At 42.3% G+C, this 26,307-nt stretch overlaps 4 protein-coding genes and 1 long non-coding RNA gene across 13 annotated transcripts in view; 3 read left to right on the top strand and 2 right to left on the bottom strand.

Annotated features, from left to right (window-relative positions):
• The first annotated feature begins 13,210 nt into the window (after positions 1-13,210).
• Positions 13,211-14,590, top strand: LOC123112514 (uncharacterized). Its single transcript, XM_044533524.1, has 3 exons — positions 13,211-13,575; positions 13,678-13,815; positions 13,958-14,590. The coding sequence occupies exons 2-3, from the start codon at positions 13,678-13,680 to the stop codon at positions 14,333-14,335; spliced, it is 516 nt and encodes a 171-aa protein (XP_044389459.1). The 5' UTR covers positions 13,211-13,575; the 3' UTR covers positions 14,336-14,590.
• A 422-nt stretch (positions 14,591-15,012) lies between these two features.
• On the bottom strand, positions 15,013-18,693 carry LOC123112513 (uncharacterized). Its single transcript, XM_044533523.1, has 7 exons — positions 18,634-18,693; positions 18,406-18,536; positions 16,610-16,685; positions 15,816-15,935; positions 15,499-15,729; positions 15,351-15,426; positions 15,013-15,271 (listed from the first exon to the last, which is right to left on the bottom strand). The coding sequence occupies exons 4-7, from the start codon at positions 15,920-15,922 to the stop codon at positions 15,116-15,118; spliced, it is 570 nt and encodes a 189-aa protein (XP_044389458.1). The 5' UTR covers positions 15,923-15,935; positions 16,610-16,685; positions 18,406-18,536; positions 18,634-18,693; the 3' UTR covers positions 15,013-15,115.
• Positions 17,129-23,939, top strand: LOC123112515 (uncharacterized). Of its 5 annotated transcripts, none has more exons than XR_006455539.1 (7): positions 17,129-17,620; positions 17,988-18,089; positions 18,182-18,267; positions 21,471-21,981; positions 22,481-22,634; positions 23,142-23,303; positions 23,422-23,939. It is a non-coding gene; the product is annotated as an uncharacterized lncRNA (long non-coding RNA). The 5 variants fall into 5 exon arrangements; XR_006455540.1 differs by having other exon boundaries at positions 21,471-21,615; positions 21,693-22,634; XR_006455537.1 differs by having other exon boundaries at positions 17,131-17,620; positions 21,471-21,746.
• On the bottom strand, positions 18,697-23,384 carry LOC123112510 (uncharacterized). Of its 4 annotated transcripts, XR_006455535.1 has the most exons (14): positions 22,876-23,384; positions 22,722-22,793; positions 22,458-22,640; positions 22,217-22,366; positions 22,013-22,141; positions 21,867-21,932; positions 21,707-21,784; positions 20,697-21,635; positions 20,536-20,613; positions 20,374-20,451; positions 19,836-20,279; positions 19,318-19,469; positions 19,023-19,214; positions 18,697-18,928 (listed from the first exon to the last, which is right to left on the bottom strand). XR_006455535.1 is itself a non-coding variant. In XM_044533519.1 (12 exons), the coding sequence occupies exons 4-12, from the start codon at positions 22,618-22,620 to the stop codon at positions 20,038-20,040; spliced, it is 1,923 nt and encodes a 640-aa protein (XP_044389454.1). In that variant the 5' UTR covers positions 22,621-22,640; positions 22,722-22,793; positions 22,876-23,049; positions 23,120-23,327; the 3' UTR covers positions 19,627-20,037. The 4 variants fall into 4 exon arrangements, 3 of the variants coding, with proteins under 3 accessions (XP_044389454.1, XP_044389453.1, XP_044389455.1); XM_044533519.1 differs by lacking the exons at positions 18,697-18,928; positions 19,023-19,214; positions 19,318-19,469 and having other exon boundaries at positions 19,627-20,279; positions 22,876-23,049; positions 23,120-23,327; XM_044533518.1 differs by lacking the exons at positions 18,697-18,928; positions 19,023-19,214; positions 19,318-19,469 and having other exon boundaries at positions 19,627-20,279.
• A 1,259-nt stretch (positions 23,940-25,198) lies between the features above and the next one.
• LOC123112511 (uncharacterized) overlaps positions 25,199-26,307 on the top strand; it is a 4,848-nt gene continuing 3,739 nt past the window's right edge. For both annotated transcript variants that reach the window (XM_044533521.1, XM_044533522.1), the window contains exons 1-2: positions 25,199-25,520; positions 25,801-25,913. In XM_044533521.1, coding sequence (XP_044389456.1) covers positions 25,448-25,520; positions 25,801-25,913 — 186 coding nt within the window. In that variant the 5' untranslated portion in view covers positions 25,199-25,447. The remainder of the gene's footprint in view (positions 25,521-25,800; positions 25,914-26,307) is intronic.

The raw sequence follows: 26,307 nt of genomic DNA on the forward strand, positions 1-26,307 counted from the left end.
GTGTGCAAAACTGGCTTGCACCCGTTGTATGTGAACGTAGAGCTTATCACACTCGATCATCACGTGGTGTCTTGGCACGACGAACTGTCGCAACGGTGCATACTCAGGGGGAACACCTGTACCTTGAAATTTAGTGAGAGATCATCTTATAATGCTACCATCGTACTAAGCAAAATAAGATGCATAAAAAGATAAACATCACATGCAATCAAATAAGTGATATGGTATGGCCATCATCATCTTGTGCCTTTGATCTCCATATCCAAAGCACCGTCATGATCACCATGGTCACCAGCTTGACACCTTGATCTCCACCGAAGCATCATTGTCGTCTCGCCAACTATTGCTTCTACGACTATCGCTACCGCTTAGAGATAAAGTAAAGCATTTACATGGCGATTGCATTTCATACAATAAAGCAACAACCATATGGCTCCTGCCAGTTGCCGATAACTGTTACAAAACATGATCATCTCATACAACAAATTATATATCATCACATATTGACCATATCACATCACAGCAAGCCCTGCAAAAACAAGTTAGACATCCTCTACTTTGTTGTTACAAGTTTTACGTGGCTGCTACGGGCTTCTAGCAAGAACCATTCTTACCTATGCATTAAAACCACAACGATTTTTCGTCAAGTGTGTTGTTTTAACCTTCAACAAGGACCGGGCGTAGTCACACTCGATTCAACTAAAGTTGGAGAAACAGACACCCACTAGCCAACTGTGTCTATGGGGTGCCCCCTCCACCGTATATAAAGGAGGGGAGGAGGAGGCCGGCCGGCCACAAGGGGAGCACCCAAGGGGGGGAATCCTACTCCAAGTAGGAATAGGTTCCCCCTTTCCTAGTCCAAGAAGGAGAAGAAGGAAGGAGAGGGAGAGGGAGAGGGAAAGAGGGGCCGCACCCCCTCCCCTAGTCCTATTAGGACTCCCCTTGGGGGGGGCACCTCTTGGCTACGGCCCTCTCTCTCCCATAAGGCCCACTAAGGCCCATAACTTCCCGGGGGGGGGGGTCCGGTAACCCTCCGGCACTCCGGTTTTATCCGAAACTATCCTGAACACTTCCGGTGTCCGAATAACATGGTCCAATATATCAATCTTTATGTCTCGACCATTTTGAGACTCCTCATCATGTTTGTGATCACATCCGGGACACCGAACAACCTTAGGTACATCAAAACACATAACTCATAGTACAAATCGTCGTCGAACGTTAAGCGTGCGGACCCTACGGGTTAAAGAACTATGTAGACATGACCGAGACACATCTCCGGTCAATAACCAATAGGGGAACCTGGATGATCATATTGGCTCCTACATATTCTACGAAGATCTTTATCGGTCAAACCGCATAACAACATACGTTATTCCCTTTGTCATCGGTATGTTACTTGAACGAGATACGATCGCCGGTATCATCATACCTAGTTCAATCTCGTTACTGGCAAGTATCTTTACTCGTTCCGTAATGTATTATTCCGTAACTAACTCATTAATCACATTGCTTGCAAGGCTTATAGTGATGAGCATTACCGAGAGGGCCCAGAGATACCTCTCCAATACACGGAGTGACAAGTCCTAATCTCGATCTATGCCAATCCAACAAACATCTTCGGAGACACCTGTAGAGCATCTTTATAATCACCCAGTTACGTTGTGACATTTGATAGCACACAAGGTGTTCCTCCGGTATTCGGGAGTTGCATAATCTCATAGTCAGAGGAACATGTATAAGTCATGAAGAAAGAATAGCAATAAAACTCAATGATCATAATGTTAAGCTAACGGATGGGTCTTGTCCATCACATCATTCTCTAATGATGTGATCACGTTGATCAAATGACAACACATGTCTATGGTCAGGAAACATAACCATCTTTGATTAACGAGCTAGTCAAGTAGAGGCATACTAGGGACACTGTTTTGTCTATGTATTCACACATGTACTAAGTTTTCGGTTAATACAATTCTAGCATGAATAATAAACATTTATAAAGATATAAGGAAATATAAATAACAACTTTATTATTTCCTCTAGGGCATATTTCCTTCAACATGCTCATAAGAAACATAGCTATCTGCAACACTGGAGTCAGTGGAACTAGAGTCCAAATGATCTATGAGTTCCTGCACAAAATGCAACTGGACAGAACTTTTGTACTGATGGTCTCGAGACCATTCCCCCCTCCCCACCACAAATGAAACATAATCCTTTGGATTTACGAAATGCTCTAAGTGTTGCCCATTCATCATTAGGAGGAGCATGCTTTGTAGGAACATGAATAGTTGAATTGTCGGCAACAGATGATTTAGCAACAGTTGCTGGAGTGCCAGAGAATCTCTTCTTAGGAAATGATTGCATAGGAGAAGGAGGACAGAGCTCACTCAGTTCCTCATGGAGCAGGGCCAACTCTTAAGCAGTGTCCAAATCCTTAGGTTTCTGCATCGCCACGAAACGAGGAATATCAAGTTTCAGACCTTCCTAGAAACGAGTGACATAGTGCAATGGATCTAGAGAAGACTCATAAGCAGTTAATTGATCACACAATTCAGAAAAGTACTCTAGATAATCAATAATCGAAGTAAGTTGAGTAATATATGGAAGAATGTACGGATCAAAGCCTGATGCTCATTCTGGCCAAAGCGTGTATGCAATAATTAACAAAAATCACTCTAGGTTGCACGAGGAGCACGACGTTGAACAGATTCGAGCCAACGAGCTGTTGCCCCCTCAAACTGAGAGGAGGCATACTTAATATAAAAATGAGCCAGGGTACCCCACAAGAGCAAAATAATCTCACATTGTGATTTCCACAAACGAGGATGACTACCATCGAATCGGGGCAATTCAACACAAGGTGCAGATAACAACGGCTCCGGTTCAGACTGGGGATGAACAACGAGAGTAATAGGCAGCGATAATCGGTTATGCACACTTGGAACATGCGGAGGCACGTATAAATTGGACGGCCTTGGGTGTTGATCCTTGTCATTGCGACCATTAGCTTGCAACTGGTCGGCCGTACCTGATGACGCATCATCCGCGTGAGAGGAGAAGGCGCCATGGGAACGCTACGGCTCCGTGCGAGGACCCTTGTCCTCGGCGAGACATAGTTGTGCGATGTCGACACCGAGATCCTCATGCACCGCATCAATCTTCGACGTCAAGGACCCATCAATCAGCACCACATTGATCAAGGAACTACTCAGATTTGCACCCTAATGTGTGTGTTGTCGAGCATCTTCTGCACGCACTTGAGGACGCAGTCCTGGCTTGCGTAGACGCAGGAGTCGGCGTTGGTGGTGATGTCGGCGCGAAATAGATCGTACAACGCCTTAGACTCCAACGACAGTGCCTCCATGGCCGCTTCTCACCAGCGAGCTCGAAAGCACGTGCGGTGGTGGTGCGAGGGAAGATCCAGGATATCGAACTGTATCTGATACCAGGTGTTAGGGACGAGCTACTCTTCCTCTACCCGAACCGTAGCCAAGCTTGAAAATGGAGATTCATGGACGAAATCGAAAAGGTTGGAGACGGAGATTCATGGATGAAATCGAAAGGAAGCTTGCTGTTCCACCCAACCTCCCACACAGTGACTTCAAATTACAACACAACTTAGTCATTTGTTCCTTCCTACCCTATCCTCACACGATTCGTGTATATATATATATGTATCCACCCTGCGGAGCCCACCCCGGGACGTACTCGCTGAACAACGCAAATAACTAATCATCCGCGGGCTCGTTGGCTGAACCGAGCGCCCGCCCTCACAGCGCATGCATGTGTAAAAATTTTGTCCTTTACGCATGTATGCTATGGCATTAAATGCATCCACACTAGTCACTTTGATTTACAGAAAACAGATGTACGTGCATTTATTTCGGGTTTTTAAATTTTTAAAAAGTCATATCTTTTGAAGTGTGTGTCCGAATCCAGATCCGTTTTCATCGTTGGAATCCTTATGACAATATCTTTCAAACTAGATATGTATGGGTATATTTTGATGAAATACTTTCAATGCCAACTTTGATGCTATATGGTGCAACTTTGTTATTACATGGTGCAACTTTAGTACTGCATGGTGCAATTTTTTTAAATTGTTTTTTAGAGCTCGATGATCCAACTTCCTATGATGTTGCAACCTAACAACCATGACAACCAACTTTTTGTGATGTGTAAGTAGTCTACTGCCCCAACTAACTACCTAGTACTCGATGTGCACTCCCCCTATTATTGTGGATGTGTAATTTTTCATGCACAACCTCTCCCTCCCACCCCGCCAGCAATATTTGCAACTTAGTCTGTTCTTCCACCCAACTACCTAGTGGTCGATGTGCAACTCCTTCCTCTTTCAACTTGTGAATGTGTAGTTTTAGTTGGTGGGAGCAACATATAGAGTTGCACATAGTTTGCTAGGTAGTTGGCTGGGACAATAGGCGAAGTTGCACATCTCACTTGCAAGGAGAGTTGGATGGCGAAAACTACACATCCATGGGGGCACTAAAAAGATGTGTACACTAGTAGAAAAAGGCCCATTTGTCCCGGTTCATAAGGCCCATTTGTCCCGGTTCGGCAACCGGGACTAAAGGGGCGGTAGTAAAGCCCAAAACCTTTAGTCCCGGTTCGCCCATGAACTAGGACAAATGGGCCTCCACGTGGCCGCTGTGGCGAGCCCAGGCAGGGGGGCCTTTGGTCCCGGTTTGTAGCACAAATCGGGACCAATAAGCGTCCACGTGTCAGTAGCTAGCAGGAGCTGAGGTTTTTGTTTTTTTCGAAATGGGGTGGGTTTAGGGGGTTTGGGGGGTTAATTTAGGGTGTTAGGTAGCTAATAGAGAGAAGGTGTCCTCTCTTATCTCCGTGCTTGGTTTACCAGCGCTACTGCTATGCCTAAACATGGCTTAGATTGAAGTGAAGGCAACATGTGGTGCATGTCGAAAGTAGTACTAATCCAAACTTGATCAAGTTTGGATTAGTACTACTTTCGACATGCACCACATGTTGCCTTCACTTTAATCCAATCCATGTTCATTTCACCCACTGATATATAATAGATCTTCATGCTCGCATCATGCATCATCATAATAACAAGTTCTACTAATCATCATCATACAACTTCTACTCGTTATTAATAACAAGTCATATAATCATCATCCTCATAGTCATCGAACCAACCCTAATAACATGATCATGAGTATTAGGTAGGACCAAAATACCCTCTTTAAGGTAAAATAACATAAAACAATATAGGCCCTGACTCTCCATTATGGAGAATGGAGATCATCCTGTCTCCAGTTATTGCGCTTTGCTTCCTTTTGCTCCGAAGAACCTCCTTACGACTGTCCATACATTTTTTTCATTCTTTGATTACCATGTGTTCATCGGTTTTGGAAATCTGATATGGACAGGTGAGATTCGTAGGATGACCTGGTTGTATGTTCAAAACATCAAGGCGACCCTTCTGATACATCAAATGAGGCACACAATCCATTGGGATTTTCTGTTAAAAAACATAATAATAACTCTGTAGTTAGCAATGATGTACTAGCTTTATAAGTATGCAAAAGATGCACGAATATCGTAATAGTAAAAAATCTTACCAGGGCATCTCCATGGAAGTTATCGTGGTTCAACACGTGCACTAGTGGCACGTATTGACCATAATTTGGTGGAGTATGATAATAGGTATAGTAATTCTCAAGGTCAGTACAAAATGCGATCAGATGATTTTTCTCCTGATAAGTTAATTCAGAGCCATCGGTGTAGTGGCTTTTGTCTACCATCTTCCGCATATTGTTTGAAGAATGAAAATAAGCTATCAATGGAAATAAGCTTTCAATGGAAATAAGTTGTCAACTATTTTGAAATAAATATTATAAATTAGTTCATAACTATGTTTGAGAAACTCACATAGCAGTAGAATTGGAAGCGTATCAACAAGGACCCAAATGTCCATATTGTCTTGCTCGATTTCAGGATCACCAAGATCCATGGTGACAAGCATATCCTCATAGAAACCATACATCTTGCAAAGTGCTTCCCAATTTGGGCAACCAAAATGGGTTACGCTCTGAGAATTGTATAGATTTACTTCAAAATCCATACCATGATGGGTCCTTAGGTGAATTTTCTTTGTTTCAAAACTTTCATTCTCTTCAAAACCCATCCTCTCCAAGACATAGCGTCTTGCATGGCATGGGATAAGCTAGTCAAATTGTAAAACATGAAAATTACACGTTGAAATAGTTGAAGTCGTGCTTAATTACGAAAAAAACACTTGTCGTCGTTGCATACCGTTTCAACATCGAAGGTCTCCTGGAGCTTAATGCTAAAGCGCCGATCTTCGTCCAGGTGAGGCCTGTCGCACACACCTCGGTCGTCGTTGCACCAGTCGCACTCCCCCGGGAGACTTTCGTCGTTCGAGTACGACATTTTCTATGTTCATAATTCAAAGATTAAACTTATACAATTAAATATATGTACTACAAAAACTAAATTATTACTCATCACGGGTTGACTATTGGTCTGTCGAGTCTTTTCTTGAAAACTCTCAGCTCACGTGGTGTATATATTCGACCGTCAGTGATGGTAGCTCCCCCTTTCGTTCCCGAGTGCATTACACCAAATTGTCTAGCACACGAGAACGAAGGAGAAGCTACCCACATGACAACAGTCGGGATTCTTCGTCCTCTCATATATGGTGGAGACTCTCCCTCACTGATTCCTCTCTGACATTTGCTACCGTCGGTGATAGTCGTTACTCCTCCTTCCCCTAGTGCATAACAAAGGTCTAGCACAAGGAGAAGAAGGAGACACGACCCCCATGACAACAGTCGGGATTCTTTGTCCTCTCATATATGGCGGAGCCTCGACAGACTTAAAGTCAACCCAAAATATCGTTTAATTATCTTTCTAAAAAAGTACATATCGAGCGTCTGAAATTTGCCGGAACGGAAACTAATCAACACTTCGGCAAAACATAGGCCACTCGGAGGTGTAACCTGCAAACATGACCGGCCACTTGGGCAAAAACAAAAATCCTATAAGCTATTAATTTTCTTACTAAAAATAAACTCCTTCTATAGTAAAATAAGCTAGTTTTATTAAATCAACTAGTTCAACTAAGCACTTACATAATATAAATAAAATAAAGTAGTACTTACTAAAAATAAACTAGTTTAACTAGTTCTATTATTTTTCTAACTATTTCTATTAAACACTTACTAAAAAACATGGAATTCAACTAACCTAAAATGCACACTAACCTAACATCTAATGCACTAACCTAAACCAGAGAATGTTCAAATAAAGTAGTATTTCTTGGTTTTTTAAAGAAATGTTCAAATAGAAAATACATATATGAAAAATTTACAAAAACATAGGTGCTCTATAATTTAATGATTTAGTATTGTGACTATACATAATAATATGTACAAATTACTAGTATATATACATGGAAAAAATAAATATATGAAAAAATGAAAAAAAAGAGCCGGGGCCGCGACGGCTCACACCGAGTACGGCCGGCGAGGGCGACGGCGGGGGCATCGACGACGGCGACGGTGGGGGCGGCGGACGGTGTTGGCATGCAGGATCCGGGGCGCGCGGGGGCAGGGGCACGGGGGACGGCGACGACATGGGCGGCGGACGGCGACGGTGTGGGCGACGAACATCGTTGGCATGGGCTCCGGGGCGGGGGCGACGACGATGGCATCCGGCAGCCTGGCGGCGTCAAGGAGGTCCGTGTGTGTTGTCGGGGGCAAACTGCAAGATGAAAACCAAAATTTTCACAAGTGTTCCTTATATACATGAAGCTTTAGACCCGTTTTTTTGCACGAACCGGGACCAATGAACACCTTTGGTCCCGGTATGTAGCACTAACTGGGACCAAAGTCCTCTTTTCAGCAGCCGAAAGGGCGGGAAGCAGAGACCATTGGTCCCGGTAGGTGGCACGAACCGGGACCAAAGGGGGGCATTGGTACCGGTTCGCGGCACCAACCGGGACCAATGCCACCCTTTAGTCCCGGTTGGTACCACCAACCGGGACCAAAGGCCTTGTGTTGCCCGCGTCAAAAGTTTAGTACCACCTTGCTAGCTGAGGGAGCTCAAGAGCGGTTTATAAGCGCTGCTGCGTCCACCCTCTCGAGCTCCTCTCAATTGCAAACTTTCGGGCCTAACTTGTCACTGTGTGCCTGTGGCCTACTGGGCCTGTTGCAAGCCTGAATCCTGGCCCATAATTGAGTTTCTAGTCGTATTCAGGCCGTGGTGACCCAGTAGGTGGCACTTTTTTGTTTTCTTTGTTGTTTTATCTATTTTATTTTGTTTCTACTTACAACAAAATACTTACTGTTGCTATTTTATTTTATTTTGTTTCTACTTATTTATTAAAGTTTATTTTATTTCTACTTATTTATTTTATTTTGTTTCTACTTATTTATTTTATTTTATCTACTTATTTATTTTATTTTGTTTGTACTTATTTATTTTATTTTATTTTTGCTTATAATGTTTTGAACAGAAAATATTTTGATAACTTTAGTTGCATAAATTTTATATAATTTTAGTTTAGAAAATACTAGAGGTTTATAAAAACTTTTTAGTTGATTCCTTTTGCTATTAGAGTTTTATAAAAGTTTTTTAGTTGATTTTCTTTTTGCTATTGAAGAATATTATAGTTTTGTTTTAGTTGATCATAATAGAATATTTTAATTGATTATTTTTAATTCATTCTTTTAGCTATTAGTTCTCTTTTTGCTATTAGTTCATTTCTTTTTTATATTAGTTCACTCTTTGAACTAAATGACCTTGAAATTGGAAAACACTATAAATGATCTCTGAAAAGGTTGAAAGTTGGCATGATATCATCATTTCACCCACATAGCATGTGCTAAAAAATTGAGAGGGTTACGGCAAAAACTAGACGCACTTCGTGTACAAAACGGACAATCTCTTTCGAAGTATCAGACTTTCGGACGAAAACTCATGTGTTACAAAGAGAATTCATTTTTTTGAACTTATTTGAACTCCAGACTCTTTGTGTATTCAAAACAATGTTGAGGATATCGCTTATCGTTATCGTCTCGGACAACTATGGATTAGAGATCAATCGGAAATCGGTCGATTAATCGATTTTATCGATCGACTATTAATCGACCATTTTTTGCAATTCTCAGGTTCCCAACACTAAAATATGCTATATTCAACACCAAAACAATATTGACAGAGGCGTTACCTTGATTCCTAGCCTTTGAATCCTTGTATAATGACGAACAAAATAGGACAACAGTACATATTGTGTAACAAGGTCCACAAAACGCAAATAAACATAGTTTTGGCAAACATAGTGCTATGAATAGGCCTGATTTATCGGTAGATTCATGATAAATCGCTTGTCATAGCGATAAATCGGCTCAAACGATAAATGGTGAAGATAAGGCATAATCTTATCGGTCACCCCAAGAGTAGCGATAAATCGGACGATAAATCGCTGAATCGGAAGATTTCTTGAACAGTGGTTCAAAATGCACCATTCAAAGCCACATCCGCAATTTTCAACCCTTTCTGACTTCATTTGTTATTTTTCATGCATTCGCTGATATTTTTGAGCTAAATGAGCCTGAAATTGAAAAGCACTACAAAGGATCTCTAAAAATGTTGAAAGTTGGCATGGTATCATCATTTCACCCACATAGCATGTGCTAAAAAGTTGAGAGGGTTACGGCAAAAACTGGATGCATTTCGTTTATAAAACGGACAATCTCTTTCGAAGTATCAGGGTTTCGGACGAAAACTCATCTGTTACAAAGGGATTTTATTTTTTTTGAACTTATTTGAACTCCAGACTCTTTGTGTGTTCAAAATGCACCATTCAAAGCCACATTAGCAATTTTCAACCCTTTCTGACTTCATTTGTTATTTTTCATGCATTCACTGATATTGTTGAGGTAAATGACCCTGAAATTGAAAAGCGCTACAAATGATTCTTTTTAGTTGCATAAATTTTATATAATTTAAGTTGCATAAATTTTATTTTTTATTGATTCTTTTTAGTTGATTCCTTTTCCTATTAGAGTTTTATTAAAGCTTTTTAGTTGATTCTTTTTGCTATTGTAGATTATTATAGTTTTGTTTTAGTTTTGTTTGGGCAAAAAAACACACCTTTGGTCCCAGTTCCAGTCACCAACCGGGACTAAAGGTGGTGGGCCAGGAGCAAGACCCATTGGTCCCGGTTTGTGTCTGGTACCGGGACCAATGGTCTCAGACGAACCGGGACCAATGGCCCCCGAGGCCCGGCCCGTGCCCTGGCCGCATGAACCGGGACCTATGCCCCCATTGGTCCCGGTTCATGAGTGAACCAGGATTAATGGGCTTGCCCTGCCTGGACCAAAGGCCTGTTTTCTACTAGTGATATAGATGGGGCACTAAAGTTGCACATCTCGCTAGTAGGGGTGGTTTGGACGGGGTGCTAGCAGGGAAAACTACACATTCATGGGGTACAGGGACAGTTGCACATCACTGTTAGGCAGTTGATCGGGGAAGAATCCAAAGTTGCACATCCACTATTAGATAGCTGACCGAGGCAGCAAATAGTGAAATCCACACATCCACGGGCAAAGAAAAGTTGCACATCAACTACTAGGCAGTTGACCTACGCAACAGAAGTTGCACATCTTATTGTTAGGGGGTAGGCTAGGGGAGGTGCCATCACTGACAACTGCACGTCCATGAGTAGGGGCAAAGTTACACATTGACTCTTTAGATAGTTGCACATCGACTACTAGGTAGTTGCCCTAACAGAGATTGAATTGCACATATTTTTTTTCCTGAAACATACTCATGTGGGATCTAGTTTCAAAGAGCATGTTGTGCGGGTTCCAATGGTGAAAGCAGATCTTAATTTTGATGTTCGACTCAAGAGTTATGAGTCCTTTTAGAAAAACCAAAACCCTGAATAAAATGCGTTCACATCTGTTCGCACGTGTGAAAACTGCACATTCATAAGGAGAATGTTGCATATCAACTGTCATGTAGTTGCACAGTGATTACTAGATAGTTGCATCAAACGGGAAGTAAGTTGCACACACAAAAATTTCATCAAAATACAGCCATGTGGGATTTAATTTTAAAAAGCACGTCACGAGTATTCCAATGATGAAAACGGATCTTAGTTCTGACGAGAGGATTGAAAATTATGCCTTTTTGAATTTTTAAAACCACGAATTAAATGCACAAGAGCATGCATTCTAGGTGATAGTTGTTCGGGCATTTAGTACACCGTGAAGAAAAAAGAATCAGGTGAATTTTTCATTAGAAATAAAAAAACAATAAAAAAACCTTTTTTTACAAAATAAAGACCAAAATTTTCTTTTTTGGCCGGCTGCTCTAGAACGCTAGGGAGCAGCCGTAGACGTGTCCGCTGAATAATGGGGTCTATCTCGCAAAAGAATATACGGTGTGTGCGGTGGTGGAGTCACGTCCCGTCAGTCGGGCTTCCTCCCGTGTCTTGTTTCGTTAGGATGCCCCTCCGCGGCCGGTGCCGACGCGATCGATCCCCCTTCCGCCTCCCCTTCTTTCTTGGATCCGAATTCAGATAAAGCTCGCCCTGCTGCCTCAAAACTGAAAATAATAGATAGAGCAGCCGACCGGGAGAGAGAGAAAGAAAGAGAATCGCTCCGCCTGATCTGTGCTCTCGAGACTGGCGTCGTCGCACCGTACCATGGGGTTGCCGGCACTCAATCGGCTCATGTCTATGCAGCGCGATCGGCGTCGCCGGCCAACTCAAGGCCGCAGTAAGCCGCCCGACTCTCAGCTCCCTAGCTCGGCCGCTCTGTTTATTCATCTCTGCCATGTGTTGTGTCTTCATGTCCTGATGACATCTAGTTCAGCACGTTTCTTTTTGCATCAACAGCCTATAACCAAGCTCTATTTTTCTTTTTTTGCCATTATTAATCTGTAATCTGTTCAATGTCTTACCAAGAGGGCTGGGCGGCGGTCGATCTGTACAAATTTTATTGTGTCTGCCGTTTACAGTTTGTTTTCCCCGAAGAATAAAAGAGCAGTATACCTGTAGTTTTCTTCCATCGGCATCTTTTTAATTCTAACCAATGCATCGTGTATCGCAGATGGACTGGTAACTTCATCCCTGGCTAAAAGGAAGGACTCACCCTGCATACATGATGAAAATTCTCGACTTGATAAAAAATCGAGATATTCAGGACCACCCCTTCTAGAGGTTCGCCATAAAAATGCTGATAATTAGCAACTTACTTATATTACAAGTCAAATATCACTGTGACGGTTCTAGCTGCGCAAATTGGTGGATCAATACTAGCTAAATAAAATTATCTCTTCATAAGGACTAGACTTCCTACTTTCCTAGCTATAGCTATCCCCGTACTAGTTGCTTCAACTTCTTCCCGTGTAATTGTGCTACCTCTGTGCTTTTGTTGGCTTCGTAGTCCACTGTGGTGCATATGTTTGTGTTTTTCACTGTAGCTGCTAAAGCTGTTATGGTCTTGTGCACATTTGAATGTTCAGATATAACTACCTTATTGTTAGTGTTATTGCATATGATCCTATTTTTCCTTTCCAAAATTGAAGCAACTGTTTGCCTTTACAATCCCTAAGTTGATCTTTTCACCAATGCTTGTTCATGCAGGACATTTGGCATCATATACATTCTCTGCTTCCTCTGCGAGATGCTGCGCGTGTTGCCTGCGTGTCTCATTCATTTAGAAGTTCTTGGAGTTGTTTTCCCAATCTCAGCTTAACTAGGGAAACACTGGGTTTGGATGACGGGATGGATGGATTGTCATGTCCATGTGAAGTAGCGAGGGATCTTGCAAGGAAAACCGACCACATTCTAAAAAACCACTCAGGCATTGGCGTTAAGGCGCTCAAGCTTGAAATATGTGATTTCCCCCTTTTCAACACCTCCTGTGATCTCGATCGTTGGCTTCATATTGCTGTCAAACCAGGGATTGAGGAACTTGACCTCCAGCTTATTGTATCTCATGCAGCTCTTTGTCGAGAAAAATCTCATGCGGCTCTTTGTCGAAAGATATCTCAAAAATCACATGCAACTGTGTACAACTTTCCATGCTCACTTTTAGATGGGAGTGGCAAGTCGATCCAGCAGCTTTATCTCAACAATTGTGCCCTCCGTCCCACGGTTGCACTTGGCCGCTTAAGAAGCCTGACTAGTCTAAATTTTTTTATGTGCGTATTACAGAAAATGAGTTAAGGTGCCTTTTTTCCAGTTCAATTGCTTTGGAGAAACTGACACTCAGGTCCTGCGATGAATTATTTTTCCTGGAGATACCTAGCCTGTTGCAGCAGCTTAGCCACCTGGTTGTCGAGGAATGTAGAAATCTGGAAGTGATAAAGAGCAAAGCCCCTCATCTGTACAGTTTTGGATATCGTGGTACCCTAGTACGACTATCACTTGGTGATTCATTGCAAAACCTATACATTGATGCTTCAGATCAGGACGTTGTTCATCATGCTTGTGCCGATCTTCTGGACGTGGTGCCAAATCTTGAAGCTCTTGAAATATCTTCGTATTATCCGGTATATTCTTATAGTTTGGATTATTATTAGACACCAGAACTACGCAACAAGCAGTAACATGTACTTTAGTGGGATAATTAATCTAAATCATTTTTTATGCAGATGGATACACTGGTGGTACCTGGCAAATTTCTCCACCTCCAACGACTATGTATTGGGTTATTTACCCCAGACTATGATTATTTGTCTCTGGTTTCTTTACTCGATGCGTGTCCTTCCTTGGAGACTTTTGTATTGTCCGTAAGTCTACAGAGTGTAGTAGAAGTTGTACATACACCCCTAGCAGAACTATGTGCAGTTTTACTAAGTTATATAGCATTAATACAAGTATATGTTTTGTCTTTTCACTGTTGTTATTGACATTGCCATCTATCGAATGTAGGTAGAGCCAGATCGCGTGAGGCAAGAATCAGTTTTAGGAAAATCTTCTCATAATCTAATCCAGATGCCAGGCCACATGCATAGGAACATAAAGGATGTGCATATCATTGGCTTCTGTTCTGCAAACAGCATGGTTGAGCTAACATGCCATATACTTGAGAATGTGAAGTCGCTTGAGTACCTTACACTGAGCACCTCTGGGGATGATGAAATTTTGTGTTCTAAAAGTGAAAATGGTATATGCCTTCGAATGAACAAGTATATGAGGATGGAAGCCCGCAAAGCACTCTTGGCCGTGGAAAGACACATTTTGGGGAAAGTTCCATCTACCGTAGAGTTAGAAGTTGTGAAGCCTTGCAGCCGGTGCAATACTCTTTAAAATTTAGGCCAGGAATAAGGTGATCTTTTAACCCAGGTGCATGTTCTTGCCATTGTAATTTCTCTTTCTTGCACCTTGTGTGTGCGTGCGCGCATGATTCTACACGGCAAGAATAAGTGGTATTTGCATCATTTCTTTTGTTCTTGTTCTGATCGATTAGGCTTGTATTTTAAGTGCACAAGTCTTGTACTTGGCTGTACCTGTTGCACTAGTTGACTAGTGATTATAGTTGGGTACAAAAGCTGTGATGCGGTATCATGGTCAAACAAAATGGAAAATAATTTTTTTGTTCAAAGTAGGAATCTCATCACATGATGCACACATTTATTTTATTAAACAAAATTTAGAATAATGGTCATGTAGCATGTAAGAACTAGGTTTAGACAAGAATTGGGTCAACCGCACGACCTCTCGGGGTGGCGTTGGTGTTTATATATTTACTAGTAAGCATGCACGTGCAACGCATGTATCCTAATCTTACTACAATAAAAACATGAACTCCGTCTTATGTTTTTACTTGGACATTTAAATGCGTGTCACGGCCAATGATTTCAAAGTAGTAATTTATTTTAGATCAAGTCATTGGTCCTGTTTGACGGGTGAAAGACTTCCATTATTGAAATGTTGTGATCCCAAAATTCCAAAAACAAAATGAAAAAAATCACGCATGTAACACACGACCAAAACACATGTCTTCACATAGAAATAAATGATCACATAAATATATTGTAACTGTAACTTATTACAAAAATACTAAAAATAACAACTAAGCAACATTATCTAGTAATCATTATTTGATGATGATCCTCTCTGGAAGGTCCATCTTTTGATACGATCTATAATTGTTCGTTCTAAGACTGGGATATTGTTTAGAACTTCATTCTCTTCATACTTCAAAATATGAACCAAAAATCGCTTCCTCAATTCAAAATCATCCTACATATGCATTATATAACAATGTTATTAAAAACACATGAGTAATGTGTGTAGAAATGAGCATGGTGGCAATACTTACCTTGGGTACCGGAAAATGTAGCGTCCCATCGTGCCATGAGTGCATTAAATTGAAAACCAAATAACCAGACAAGGGACTGCATGTATGAAATGTTACATGCGAGTTGAATGAATCAATTAAGATTGTGATGTATTGACAAGATTCTTACCGGTATGAGTTTGTGGGAACATTAGGAACTTTGTATCCCCATATTAAAATGTCGTCCTTGAAGGCAGGGTTTGCAGCTTGGAGTGCAAGGTTTAGATCATTGGCCATAGTTTCAAATATATGCTTTCCGAAAGTAGGTATTGAAAGCGGGTCCAGAATAGAAACAAACTTTTTATGTTGGTCCAAGACGAACAATAAAAATAACCCAAGAATATCACAAGGCAATAAAAATCTACAATGATGCATGCATTCAGAAATACATCAATCATTATCATTCATTAAAACTAAATAAACAATAATTTTGAATTCAAATCTTACCGTATCACATTCTGAGATATGATACTCATTGCTGTCAGGCCAGCTATCAAACAGTTGTGCCAACATAGCAATGTCCATACCGTCATGATGACTTGGGATTCGTGCATAGTGGGACATGGACTACAATAATGTAAGAAAACATTAGTAGAATTGAGGCAAAATGTAAAATGTGATTAAAATAACTTACACGTCGTGGCATGCTAGTATCCTCACAGCCATGTTAAAACAATCGGCATCCATGTACTCATAATTTTTTAATATGTTTTTTAATTGTGTCGGGTTTAAACTAATAGGATAAGGTTGAGAGCTTTTCACCCATTCGCTCCTGTGTAATGGGAATTCATGTCAATTATAATTATACAAGAGTAATAATTTATTAGAAATAAATATAAACTGAAAAAAATGTGTCTTACTCTAGCAACGGGATATCATCAACCATGCTGATGAACAAGCAAAGTTCATCTATTAAGTCATCGTTTGTTGGAGTGACAAACGGCGAAAGGATAAATGATTGCGACATGAGCTCAACTTGTGACTATGAGTTGGATGCTCTCGGTTTGTTAGGAGGTCTTTCGACAATCATACAATCGTTGGGATCCGTGTTGGTTTCATCATCATCCATGTCTCGGTTTCTTATATCGCCATCATTGAATTCCAAGTCGACTAAAATGATAGCTAATTTTGTTCTAAAATCTGTCATATAAACCTAAAGTGAAGTAGTAATAATAAGACTTAGTTTTCAAATAATGACACAATATGAAATAATTAGTATCATGATACGATGCAAGATATACCTGTTCGAGAGTGTCGGACAAACTATCTCCCGTGAAGTACTCCATATAATTTAACATCCAGAGACCACAAGATGACCTGGATGATAGGAATATTGATATGATTAATAACAAAGATATTAATAAAAAAATATTAGTATTATAAAATGATGATGATTGAACCACATAGTCATACGGGAGACGGTCGATAAAAAAGAATTTAACAACATTTGCCGCTAATATAAATGAAATGAGCAAAAGGGCTATGAATAGAAAATTTGAATTTGTGAACGCATATTTTTTTTATATAAATCGAATGAACAAAAAGGCTATCAATAAAAAATAAATTTATAAATGCATCATTTTTTTAGAGGACCAATATAATTATTACTTCACCAAATGGGTTTATATAAAATTTAATTCAGATTTCACTCGTGCGTTGACAAGTAACCAGAGAAACACAAGCAGCTGCTGAAAAGTAAAATAAAAAGAAAGAGCACCGGTTGCACTTCGCTTTCTCCACTGTGAGACCGTGAGACACAGGAAGTCATCACTTCATTTTTCTTTCTCCACTCGTCACTTTGCTTTCTCCGCCAGCCATCTCCGCCAGCCGGCTCCTCTGCCGCCACGCCGTCGCCCAGCGCCCCACCCCCCACCCACACCACCACGGGATCTCCCCGTCTCGTCCTATCCCCACCACGGCCTCGCCCCGCCGGCTCTTATCCCCACGACGGCCTCGCCTCGCCGGCCCTTATCACCACGATGGCCTCTCCCCGCCGCCTCTTGTCACCACCGCGGCCTTGCCTCGCCGCCAACCCCACGGATCTTCCCTAGATCGGTTCTGCCGCCGCCATCGTACTGCCCCAGAGCAGATCGAGATGCGAGCTGCTGGACACGACGTGGGAGGAGGCATCTCGAATTGGCCCGAGATTCAGTGCGTTGACGTGCCCGCCGCAATCATCGCCCCCCGTGCTTGGCTCACATAGTCGCTCCGGGAAGGGGTTCGCAGCTCGCATACGTGCTCGGTTGCTGAAGGTATGTTGTTCGATTAGATGTTATTAGTGCACCTAGCCACCTACGGTTATCAGTGGGGATTTAGTCAGGTGACATTTTTGAAGCAACCATGCTGTGACAAAGATGATTGATTTGTGGATTTGAATTCTGGGTGGCTTAATTTGTCACTATCAGCTATTTATAATTGATGTCGAGTCGTTGCTTTTTGTGGCAGTTGCTTGATTTGTGTGGTATTCTCATGTTGTAATGTCACATTATTACTGGCACTAAGTAACTGAGAGTTCTAGGAACCAAGTTGATATCTGTATAGTTTGTATAAGAAATACATGTGACTACATAATTTGACATCTTTCCTTTGCTGATGCTTTAGCCATTGTATGCACAACAGGCGCCTTCGCCACATTGTCATTCATATGCGAGATGTTTCTCTTTCTCTATGTTGGCATGGAGGATATAGTGTAGTGGAAGATTGTTAGTGAAACGCATACAGGTATGCCATCTATCTGCTTCTTTCCATGTGTGTAGTAACATATTTGCTGCTCAAATCCAGAAATTGTAACACATTTTCTATACTATATGCAGCCCAATGAAATCTATCGCCTCGAGCTCCATTATTTAGGCCAGATGTCATGAGAGGTGTTGTGTCAATTGCATTGGCATACAATAAGGTAAAGAATTGCATTGGCATACCAGATCTGTTGATGAAATGTCCTTCAGGAATGCTATGCAGTGATAAAATAAACATAATAGCATACCAAATGTGCCCTGTTAAGCATAAATGCTCTGAGTTATATTAGGAGGCGTACCCATCCGTTTGAAGACTGCTCTTAATATATTCTTCTCTTTTCCATGTTGTAACATCTCGATTAGTCCACTTATCAGATTTTAATTCCATGTGCTTGGATGCATATTTGAATAAATCCTCCAGTCCTTCTAGCTGTTGTACCAACAAATGGAAAAAGTATAAGCATCACAAGCAAGAAATAAGAAAAAAAGCTTGTAGAAAAGATGGTGCAGTAGGACTAAGGACTAACCGTATCAATGAGGTCCTTGCGGTCAGTGGCGGATCTAGGCCCCAGGCCGGGGGGGGGGGGGGGGGGGGACCCAGGCCCGGGGCATGAGGCCCAGTTCTTTCGTATACTGTAGCAAATACTGTAGCAAAAGTACTGTAGTCCACGAAGGGGGCCGGGGCGCTGGGCTGGGCTGGATCCGCCCCTGTTTGCAGTTCATGCATGGGCCTAGCGAGTCGAGCACTTGAACACATTGTTTTCTGGCATTTATAATACATAGGTACCAGTGAACGTCGTCCATGTTTATTGGAATGTATATCTGAAAAAAATGATTATTTTAGTTGTATTCGTATGTGGACGAATCAGTCGTTCTCGCTGTAATTCATAGAAATATGTAGAAAACTAAGACTAACCATATCATTTTCCAAATACGCTTTGGCTCTGTTTAATACCCGTGCTGGTTCAGCATCCGTGTCATTTGATGGCAGATAGCTACCGATCTTTATCATCTTAGAGATGCATGCATTCTCTAAGAACACGGTTCCACCTGACCTTACTTGTAGATGCTTCGTAGCAGTCATGCAATTTATGTACGTATTTATGACCTACAATTAAAAGTATACATAGTATATTAGATGACACATACTCATAATCAAATAGTATCTTCCTGTCCTAATGCGATAATAATAATAATAATAATATACTTACTTCGTCGCCAACCCATTCTCTGGGAGTTAGAAGAGATAGTAAATGTCTTTTTTTCAGAAATGCGTCGCCGATGCTCACTAAATTTCTTTCTTTGCTGGTTTCGGATATGATATTTTGTATAACGGACCAATCATCGCCAGTGCAGGCATAATCTGTCATGATGGCCATGATAACATTTAATGATAATGAACACAAAAACAATAATGTAGCAGTACAAGGACATTGAAGGTTTTGTTCTGTGCCTTGTGGAGAAACAACATAGTCTCGTGCTATCTTAGGCTTGTTATGCCGTCGTATATGTTTGTTTATATGCATGGGCATTGTTAGCTTGTCCTCTATAGTTTGAAGCCCTTCCGTGCCGGGTGTTTGTGCCAATTCCTCGTCCTCAGTTACCACCATTTGTTGACTTGTTTCGTTGTGGGTTAATTTCTGAGGACAATATTAAAAGAATTACCCATATGTAGGATATAATATAATTAGAATGATTTTGGAAGAAATAGTTGGAAAAGGGTCGCCACTTGTGTATGTTCAGAATATTTGGCCTCTCTGTTTGCTATGTTTTCATCAAGAATAGGTGTATATTCTGAGCTCTCCGTGCAATTACTTTCCTCCACTTCATTATTGTTCAATATTTCACTTGATTCGTCATCGCTCGGTAGCTGAAACACGTGGTAGTATAATATTATAACAGAGAGAATATCTTTTTATATGCATCCAGCCTCATATAACCTTTTGATTTTCTGGCTTTGAGTACCAGTCCAGCCTCATAGTCTCAATCTTGATATACATGTCAACAGCCCACTGTTGGAAAAGGCGCCCACCGAACAAGATGATGTTAAAAAGCTTCTTCCTGGCCTGTAGCTTGAAGCAGTAGTACTCCCTCGCACTAACAAATTTCCTGGATTGTGTTGCATTCACCTCATTGTCACCAAGATCCTCATCTTGGTTATCCTCATTATCATCTACAATATCGAAGATAAATAGCAGTATAATGGCTGGACTCATAATGTTTGACAACATAAGATTTGCTTAAGAATAAGCAAGGACGACTGATACCTGCATGTACACCAGTGGCATGGTCTTCATCTGGCACAAAGTTGCCAACTTGTTCCCTTTCATTAATCAAATTATCATCTATTTGATAGGTCGACCAAGACATAAGTTTTTATTCACAAATATGGTAAGTAGATAATAACAAATTAATAATGAACATCATACATGTATGTAAATCAGTTACTCGGTCTTCAGCTGGCACAAAGTTCCCAAATTGTTCCCTTCCATTAACCAAGTTTCCATCTGCTTGAGAGGTGAACGAAGACAACTGTTTTTATATTCTTAAAGATAGTAAGTAGATAACACATTAGTAATGAACATAATACCTGTATGTAGTTGAGAGGCCCGGTTTTCTTGCGGTCCAGAATTATGTGCTGGATCTTGGGTGGTGTAATCAGGGGCCTGAACATACGGCATCCAGCGATTCCAACCACTCTCCCCACGTGGGAAAAACAATGGATATGACAATGGGTCATAGCACCCATAGTAGGCTCTAATATACAGGGGTCGGTCTCCTTTTTTGCCATGCACGACAACACTCCTGTCAAAACAATTTTGTGGGTGGCTCCCCTCAACACATATTGCTGCCACCTGAGAAGTCGTTGGGGCATTGTACGTACGTTGATCCAACTTGATATCTGTGTTTAGTGAGATCTTGTACTCATCTAGATTCGGAACAGACCCAAGGCTCTTGAAAGCCTGCGCATGAGGTTTAGGCTCTAGTATTAGCAGAATTTTCCGTATGAGATCTATATTTAGATCTGGAGACCTCTTAGCCCTGTGCACCAAGTTATGATCTGTATCATAAATATAGAGCTGCAAATGCCTAGGGCCATTATTAGCCGGCACCAGATCATCAAGAGCGTGGTACAACCCCCCACATGCACGGAAGGTATATACGCCGGTTCGTGCCGCAGTGCTTACTCGACGATCAAGGGTGACTCCAAGACTTGTGAATGAGAAGTGAGAGTTGAAGTATCGTATATTGTCTCGAAAATATTTAGCATCGTCATCACATTGACTTGTGAACAACCGTTTCAACTCGTCCGGAACCTCGGGTGTAAATAAACCTACTTTCCCCTTTCTGCAACAAAATGCAGGTCCCTCGTATTGAAACCGCAATGCTCCACAGTGGAGGCAGTCCCTAACTTTCCTAAGGACGTGGTGATTTCTGGGAAGGTTAATGTAAACCCTATCATGAGGATCATTTGTGTTTGTTCCATCAGTGTGACATCGTTCAACTCGGTAGGATTCAAATTCAACACCTGGAACAGAATTTGAATATTCAGGCATCTTTTGATATGCAAAAATGACACTAACAGAATTTGGTTCATACCTTGGTGGGAGAACATCCTAGCTTCTTCATCATGCTCAAGGTATTCAGCTTCTACAAGGTTTCCGTCTTCCAAGCAGTCTATAGTAGACAAATATTAGTTTGTAATAATGTATAAGATCTCGTAAATTAAACAAAGAACCATATATGCATTAATGTGAACCATCAATGTTGTTTGTGTTGCCATCGGGCTCCAGTATTCCATATGCATCATCTTCGTGGTCATTTCCTGGCAGCATATTCAGGCAAAATGGGCAAGTATGAGCTATGAATGAAAGGTATGAACCAAGCAGTAGTCAATTAAATCACCATTATATTTGTCGACGGGATTGTGCCCACATGACGGCGCAGTGAGTATGTTGTCTGGCAGCATCCTCCTTCCAAAGTCTTGTCTCTGGTACATATCATTTGTGTGTAGCCAATCACAATCTTCATCAGCTAAAGAAACATTGAGTGTCTGTCAGTTAGGAAATGAAAGATTGGATATACAGTGTTCCATGTAGTTGGCATCACCTATATCGGATTGATTTTGTTCTGCAGTAGCAAGGACTACTGTTGACGATTTGGTTCGACGCTGTTTGTCACGTAGGCTTTGCAATATGACTTGCTTATGTTGCTCATAGCGGGCATTTCCCTTCCGCCCCTTAAGTGCTTGTTTTGCTTCTATACAATAAGTGTTAATTTGGTACAAGACAACATGAGCAACAATTGTTTTTACTCTGTATGGTAGTTAATATGAGCGACACTTGATTACCATATGAACTGCTGCCTCTGTAGGATTGAAGTGGCGGTGGTAACATAGTCAGTTGGGAGGACCCAATGGCAGAGTCGATATTATTGACATTTTCCTTGTTAGAAACGGCGGTATCTGGTGTTCTTAATGAATTTGGACCATGAGGTGGAGTCTGATCACTCATTATCACATGAACAGGTATGCCTGCATCATAATTGTATGCACAATGTTAGTTGTTGACACACAAACGCCGATATTATGGTTGGATGTAGGAGAAAACATGACCTTCCGCAGCTGGTGTGTGTCATTGTTGGGTGATAGCAGACTGCTTACTGGGCATCTCCAAAGTGTCAAAACCTGTCAAAAAGAACACTTAATTAACATGAATTTACTTGTGATTCATGAAATGTATTATTACAAACAGAGAAAATGGAGTAACCAGGCGACATGGCCCCATGTGGCTTAGATGGAGTGTTGATTCCATTTAGAATAGCAGCCGTAGCTTTCTTACGATCCCTTGCCTCCTGTCTTTTCTTTAATATTGCATCCCTGTTTAGTGCATACCTCTTCCTTTCCCTCTGTCTCTTCAGCTCTTTTGGATCTGGTTTTTGACCTGTGAGACAATGGCATATTCTAGATTTACAAGATCAAAGTAGGTAAGAGTAGGTGATATATGTATTTACCTGAATTGCTGTTATTTGTCAGGTTCTGAATGGGAGTACGTATCCCACTACGCTGAGAGGATGACATATTGTCTTTTCAATGGTTCCACTTGTGAAACACTTATTTAACCCTTCGTCAACTCAATTTGTTCATGATATACTATAAGTATCAAATTTCGTCAACTCAGTTTGTTCATGATATACTGTAAGTATCAAATTTCATAGTACAAATTACAGACTCAGATTGAAAGAGCAATTTCCTTTGTCTTTTGTCGGATCATAAGACGTGGAAATTAACTTGATCTAACCTGTGGCCCTGGCAGGTCGAGATGCTGCTGCCCACACGGGGTGATGACACCGCAGGTAGGGTAGCGCGCCGGGTTGAGGATGTCCACCGGGTCGAGGACGTCGCGGACAGGGCGAGGGCGGCGTGGCGAGGACGGCGGGGCGAGGAGAGGTAGGGAAGCAAGGTGGGTCGAGGACGTCGCGGACACCAGGGGCTTAGGCGACGGGGCGGCTAGCCGAGGCGAGGTTCGTGGCGTGATGGCGGCGTTGATCGTGGAGGATCGTGGCGTGGTGGGGCACTGTGTAGGATCCTGGATGGGGGAGTCTGCCGGCAGAACATTTGTTTTGAACCATAGATCTGTTTGTATTATGGTGGATGTAATGTGGACTGTTGGATGCATCTAAGTGGGTTTGATCGGACGTGCGGGGTTATCCTGTGTGCACTTTGTGGGGTGCACGTAGGAGAAGTCATGTTTGGTATTTTAATAGTATAAGTATAGATAAAGAGATTACATGTACAACTACAAGTCATATACGAAGCTACATACAAGTCTAATACCCTCCCTCAATTTCAACCATCATCCGCAAGTTGAGATTGCGTCGACAATTCTTAAACAAGGGTAATGGCAACGGCTTTGTGAAGATGTCCGTAAGCTGATCTTTAGAGGAGATAAACTTGATCTGAACTACTGGGTTGGATGAAAGGTGTATAGCACCAATGTTATCACATCAAAAAATTGGTGGTTGTCGTTGAGGTACTCGTAACTCACGAAGCAAAGACTATACCCAAATAAGTTCTGCAGTTGCATTTGCTACTTGCTTGAGAGCACTCCAAGCGATCAGGTTGGAGCCGAAAGAGACCGCATACCCCCTCCCCCCCTTTGGATCGCGGATCATCAAGATTGCCTGTCTAGTCTGCATCTGAAAAAGGTTGAAAGAACAGCAGATGGAGCAGGCCGAAGATGTAATCCATAAGAGGCTGTCAGATGAACATAACGAATAATTCGCTTCACGGCTGACCGATGTGAATCCCGAGGTGCATGTAGGTACTGGCAAACACATTTTTGGGCAAAAATCACTGTTCTGACTTGTGGTCGAAATAAATTCACAAACTGAACTATTGGTGAAATTTTTTCGCTCCGCTGACCCTTTCGTGTAGCGCCCGACATCCGAGCGTCACACTACACTGTGCAACGCCTGACTCATAGAAGTTGCACGTCTGGCAGCGTCGCATCCCGGGCTATCCGAAAATTGCTAAGTTAGTGTGCAACGCCCGAGAGCTAGGCGCTACACTATACAATATAGTGCCTAGTGTGTAGGCGTTGCACTAGTGGCTTCACTATTTGCAACTACAAGATGAAGCGACCACTAGTGCAACGCCTAGCGTCTAGGCGCTACACTGCCTAGCTCTGAGGCGTTACACGCTGACTTAGCAATTTTCAGCCGGTCTAGGGTGCGACGCTGGCTAGATGTGTAGAGCCTGTCAATCAGGCGCTGCACAGTGTGGTGTAGCGCCTGGCTGTCGGGCGTTACACGAAAGGGGCAGCGGAGCGAAATTTTTTCACCAACAGTTCAGTTTGTGAATTGATTTTGACCGTAGGTCATATTTGTCGTTTTAGCCCATTTTTTGTCACGTGTGCTGGGTGGTGGGCCCATCATGTCAGGGCTGCTGAGTGCTGACACATTTTTTGTCATTAAAAACCAAATTGTTTCTACGCCTATCCCTACACGCAGATCCAATCGCACCCTAGCACTGCATATTTTCCCGGCCGTCTCCTATGTAGAAGTTGTGAACAGGGGCATCGTGTAGAATATTTTCGCTGCCGCGCACGGTAGAGGAGTCACCGTCAGAGTCCGGCTTCCTCCCGTGTCTTGTTTCGTTAGGCTGCCCCTCCGCGGCCGGTGCCGACGCGATCGATCCCCCTTCCGCCTCCCCTTCTTTCTTGGTTCCGAATTCAGATAAAGCTCGCCCTGCTGCCTCAAAATAAATAGAGCAGCCGATCGGGGGATAGAGAGAGAGAGAGAGAGAGAAGAGAATCGGTCCGCCAGTTTCGTCGTCGCACCATGGGGTTGCTGGCAATCAATCGGCTCGTGTCTATGCAGCCGGATTGGCGTCGCCGGCCAACTCAAGGCCGCAGTAAGCCGCCCGCCTCTCAGCTACCTAGCTCCGCCTATTCCTCTCGGTTATGTGTTGTGTGTGCATGAGATGGCAGAACCAAGTTGTTTTTTTCTTCTTTTTTGCGATGAGCCTGTAATCTGTTCAATCTCTTACCAAGAGAGCATGTTTGCGGTTCTTTTGTTTTTGCGCGGGAGTACTCTATTGTGTGTGCTGTTTTCCAAAGATAAAAAGAGCAGTATACTTCTTATTCTCTTCCATCGGCATCTCTTTTATTCTAAAAATGCATCGTGTATTGCAGATGGATTGGTGACTTCATCCGTAGCCAAAAGAAAGGGCTCACCCTGCAGTCTACATGATGACAATTCTGGGAGTGTTAAAAAATCGAGATGTTCAGGACCAGGCCTTCCTGAGGTTCGTCATTAAATGCTGATAATTTGCAACATACTTGTATTGCAAGTGAAATATCACTGTGTCTGTTCTAGCTGCGCAAATTGGTGGATCAATTCTAGCTGCGCAAACTGTGTTCGTGTCATGTACTTTTAATTTGCTGTAGCTTCTAAAGTTGTTGAATACTTTTACATGGTCTTGGGGGTATTGGTTGTGGGATAAAGATGTGAGTCCCGCTCCCCGCTAGGGTTCCCACCCCCGCCGCCGCCGCCGGCGACCTAGCTTCCCGCCGCCGCCGGCCGCCGGGCGCGCGCCTCCCGGCCCGCCCCGCTTCCCTCCCCCTCTCCCCCTCCCCTCCACTCCCCTCCCGCGGTGCGCCCGCGCGTGCCCGGGGGGTCCCCTGTCGCCGCGGCCCTCG

The sequence above is a fragment of the Triticum aestivum genome, chromosome 5B (genome assembly GCF_018294505.1).
Source record: "Triticum aestivum cultivar Chinese Spring chromosome 5B, IWGSC CS RefSeq v2.1, whole genome shotgun sequence".
Taxonomy (NCBI): domain Eukaryota; kingdom Viridiplantae; phylum Streptophyta; class Magnoliopsida; order Poales; family Poaceae; genus Triticum; species Triticum aestivum.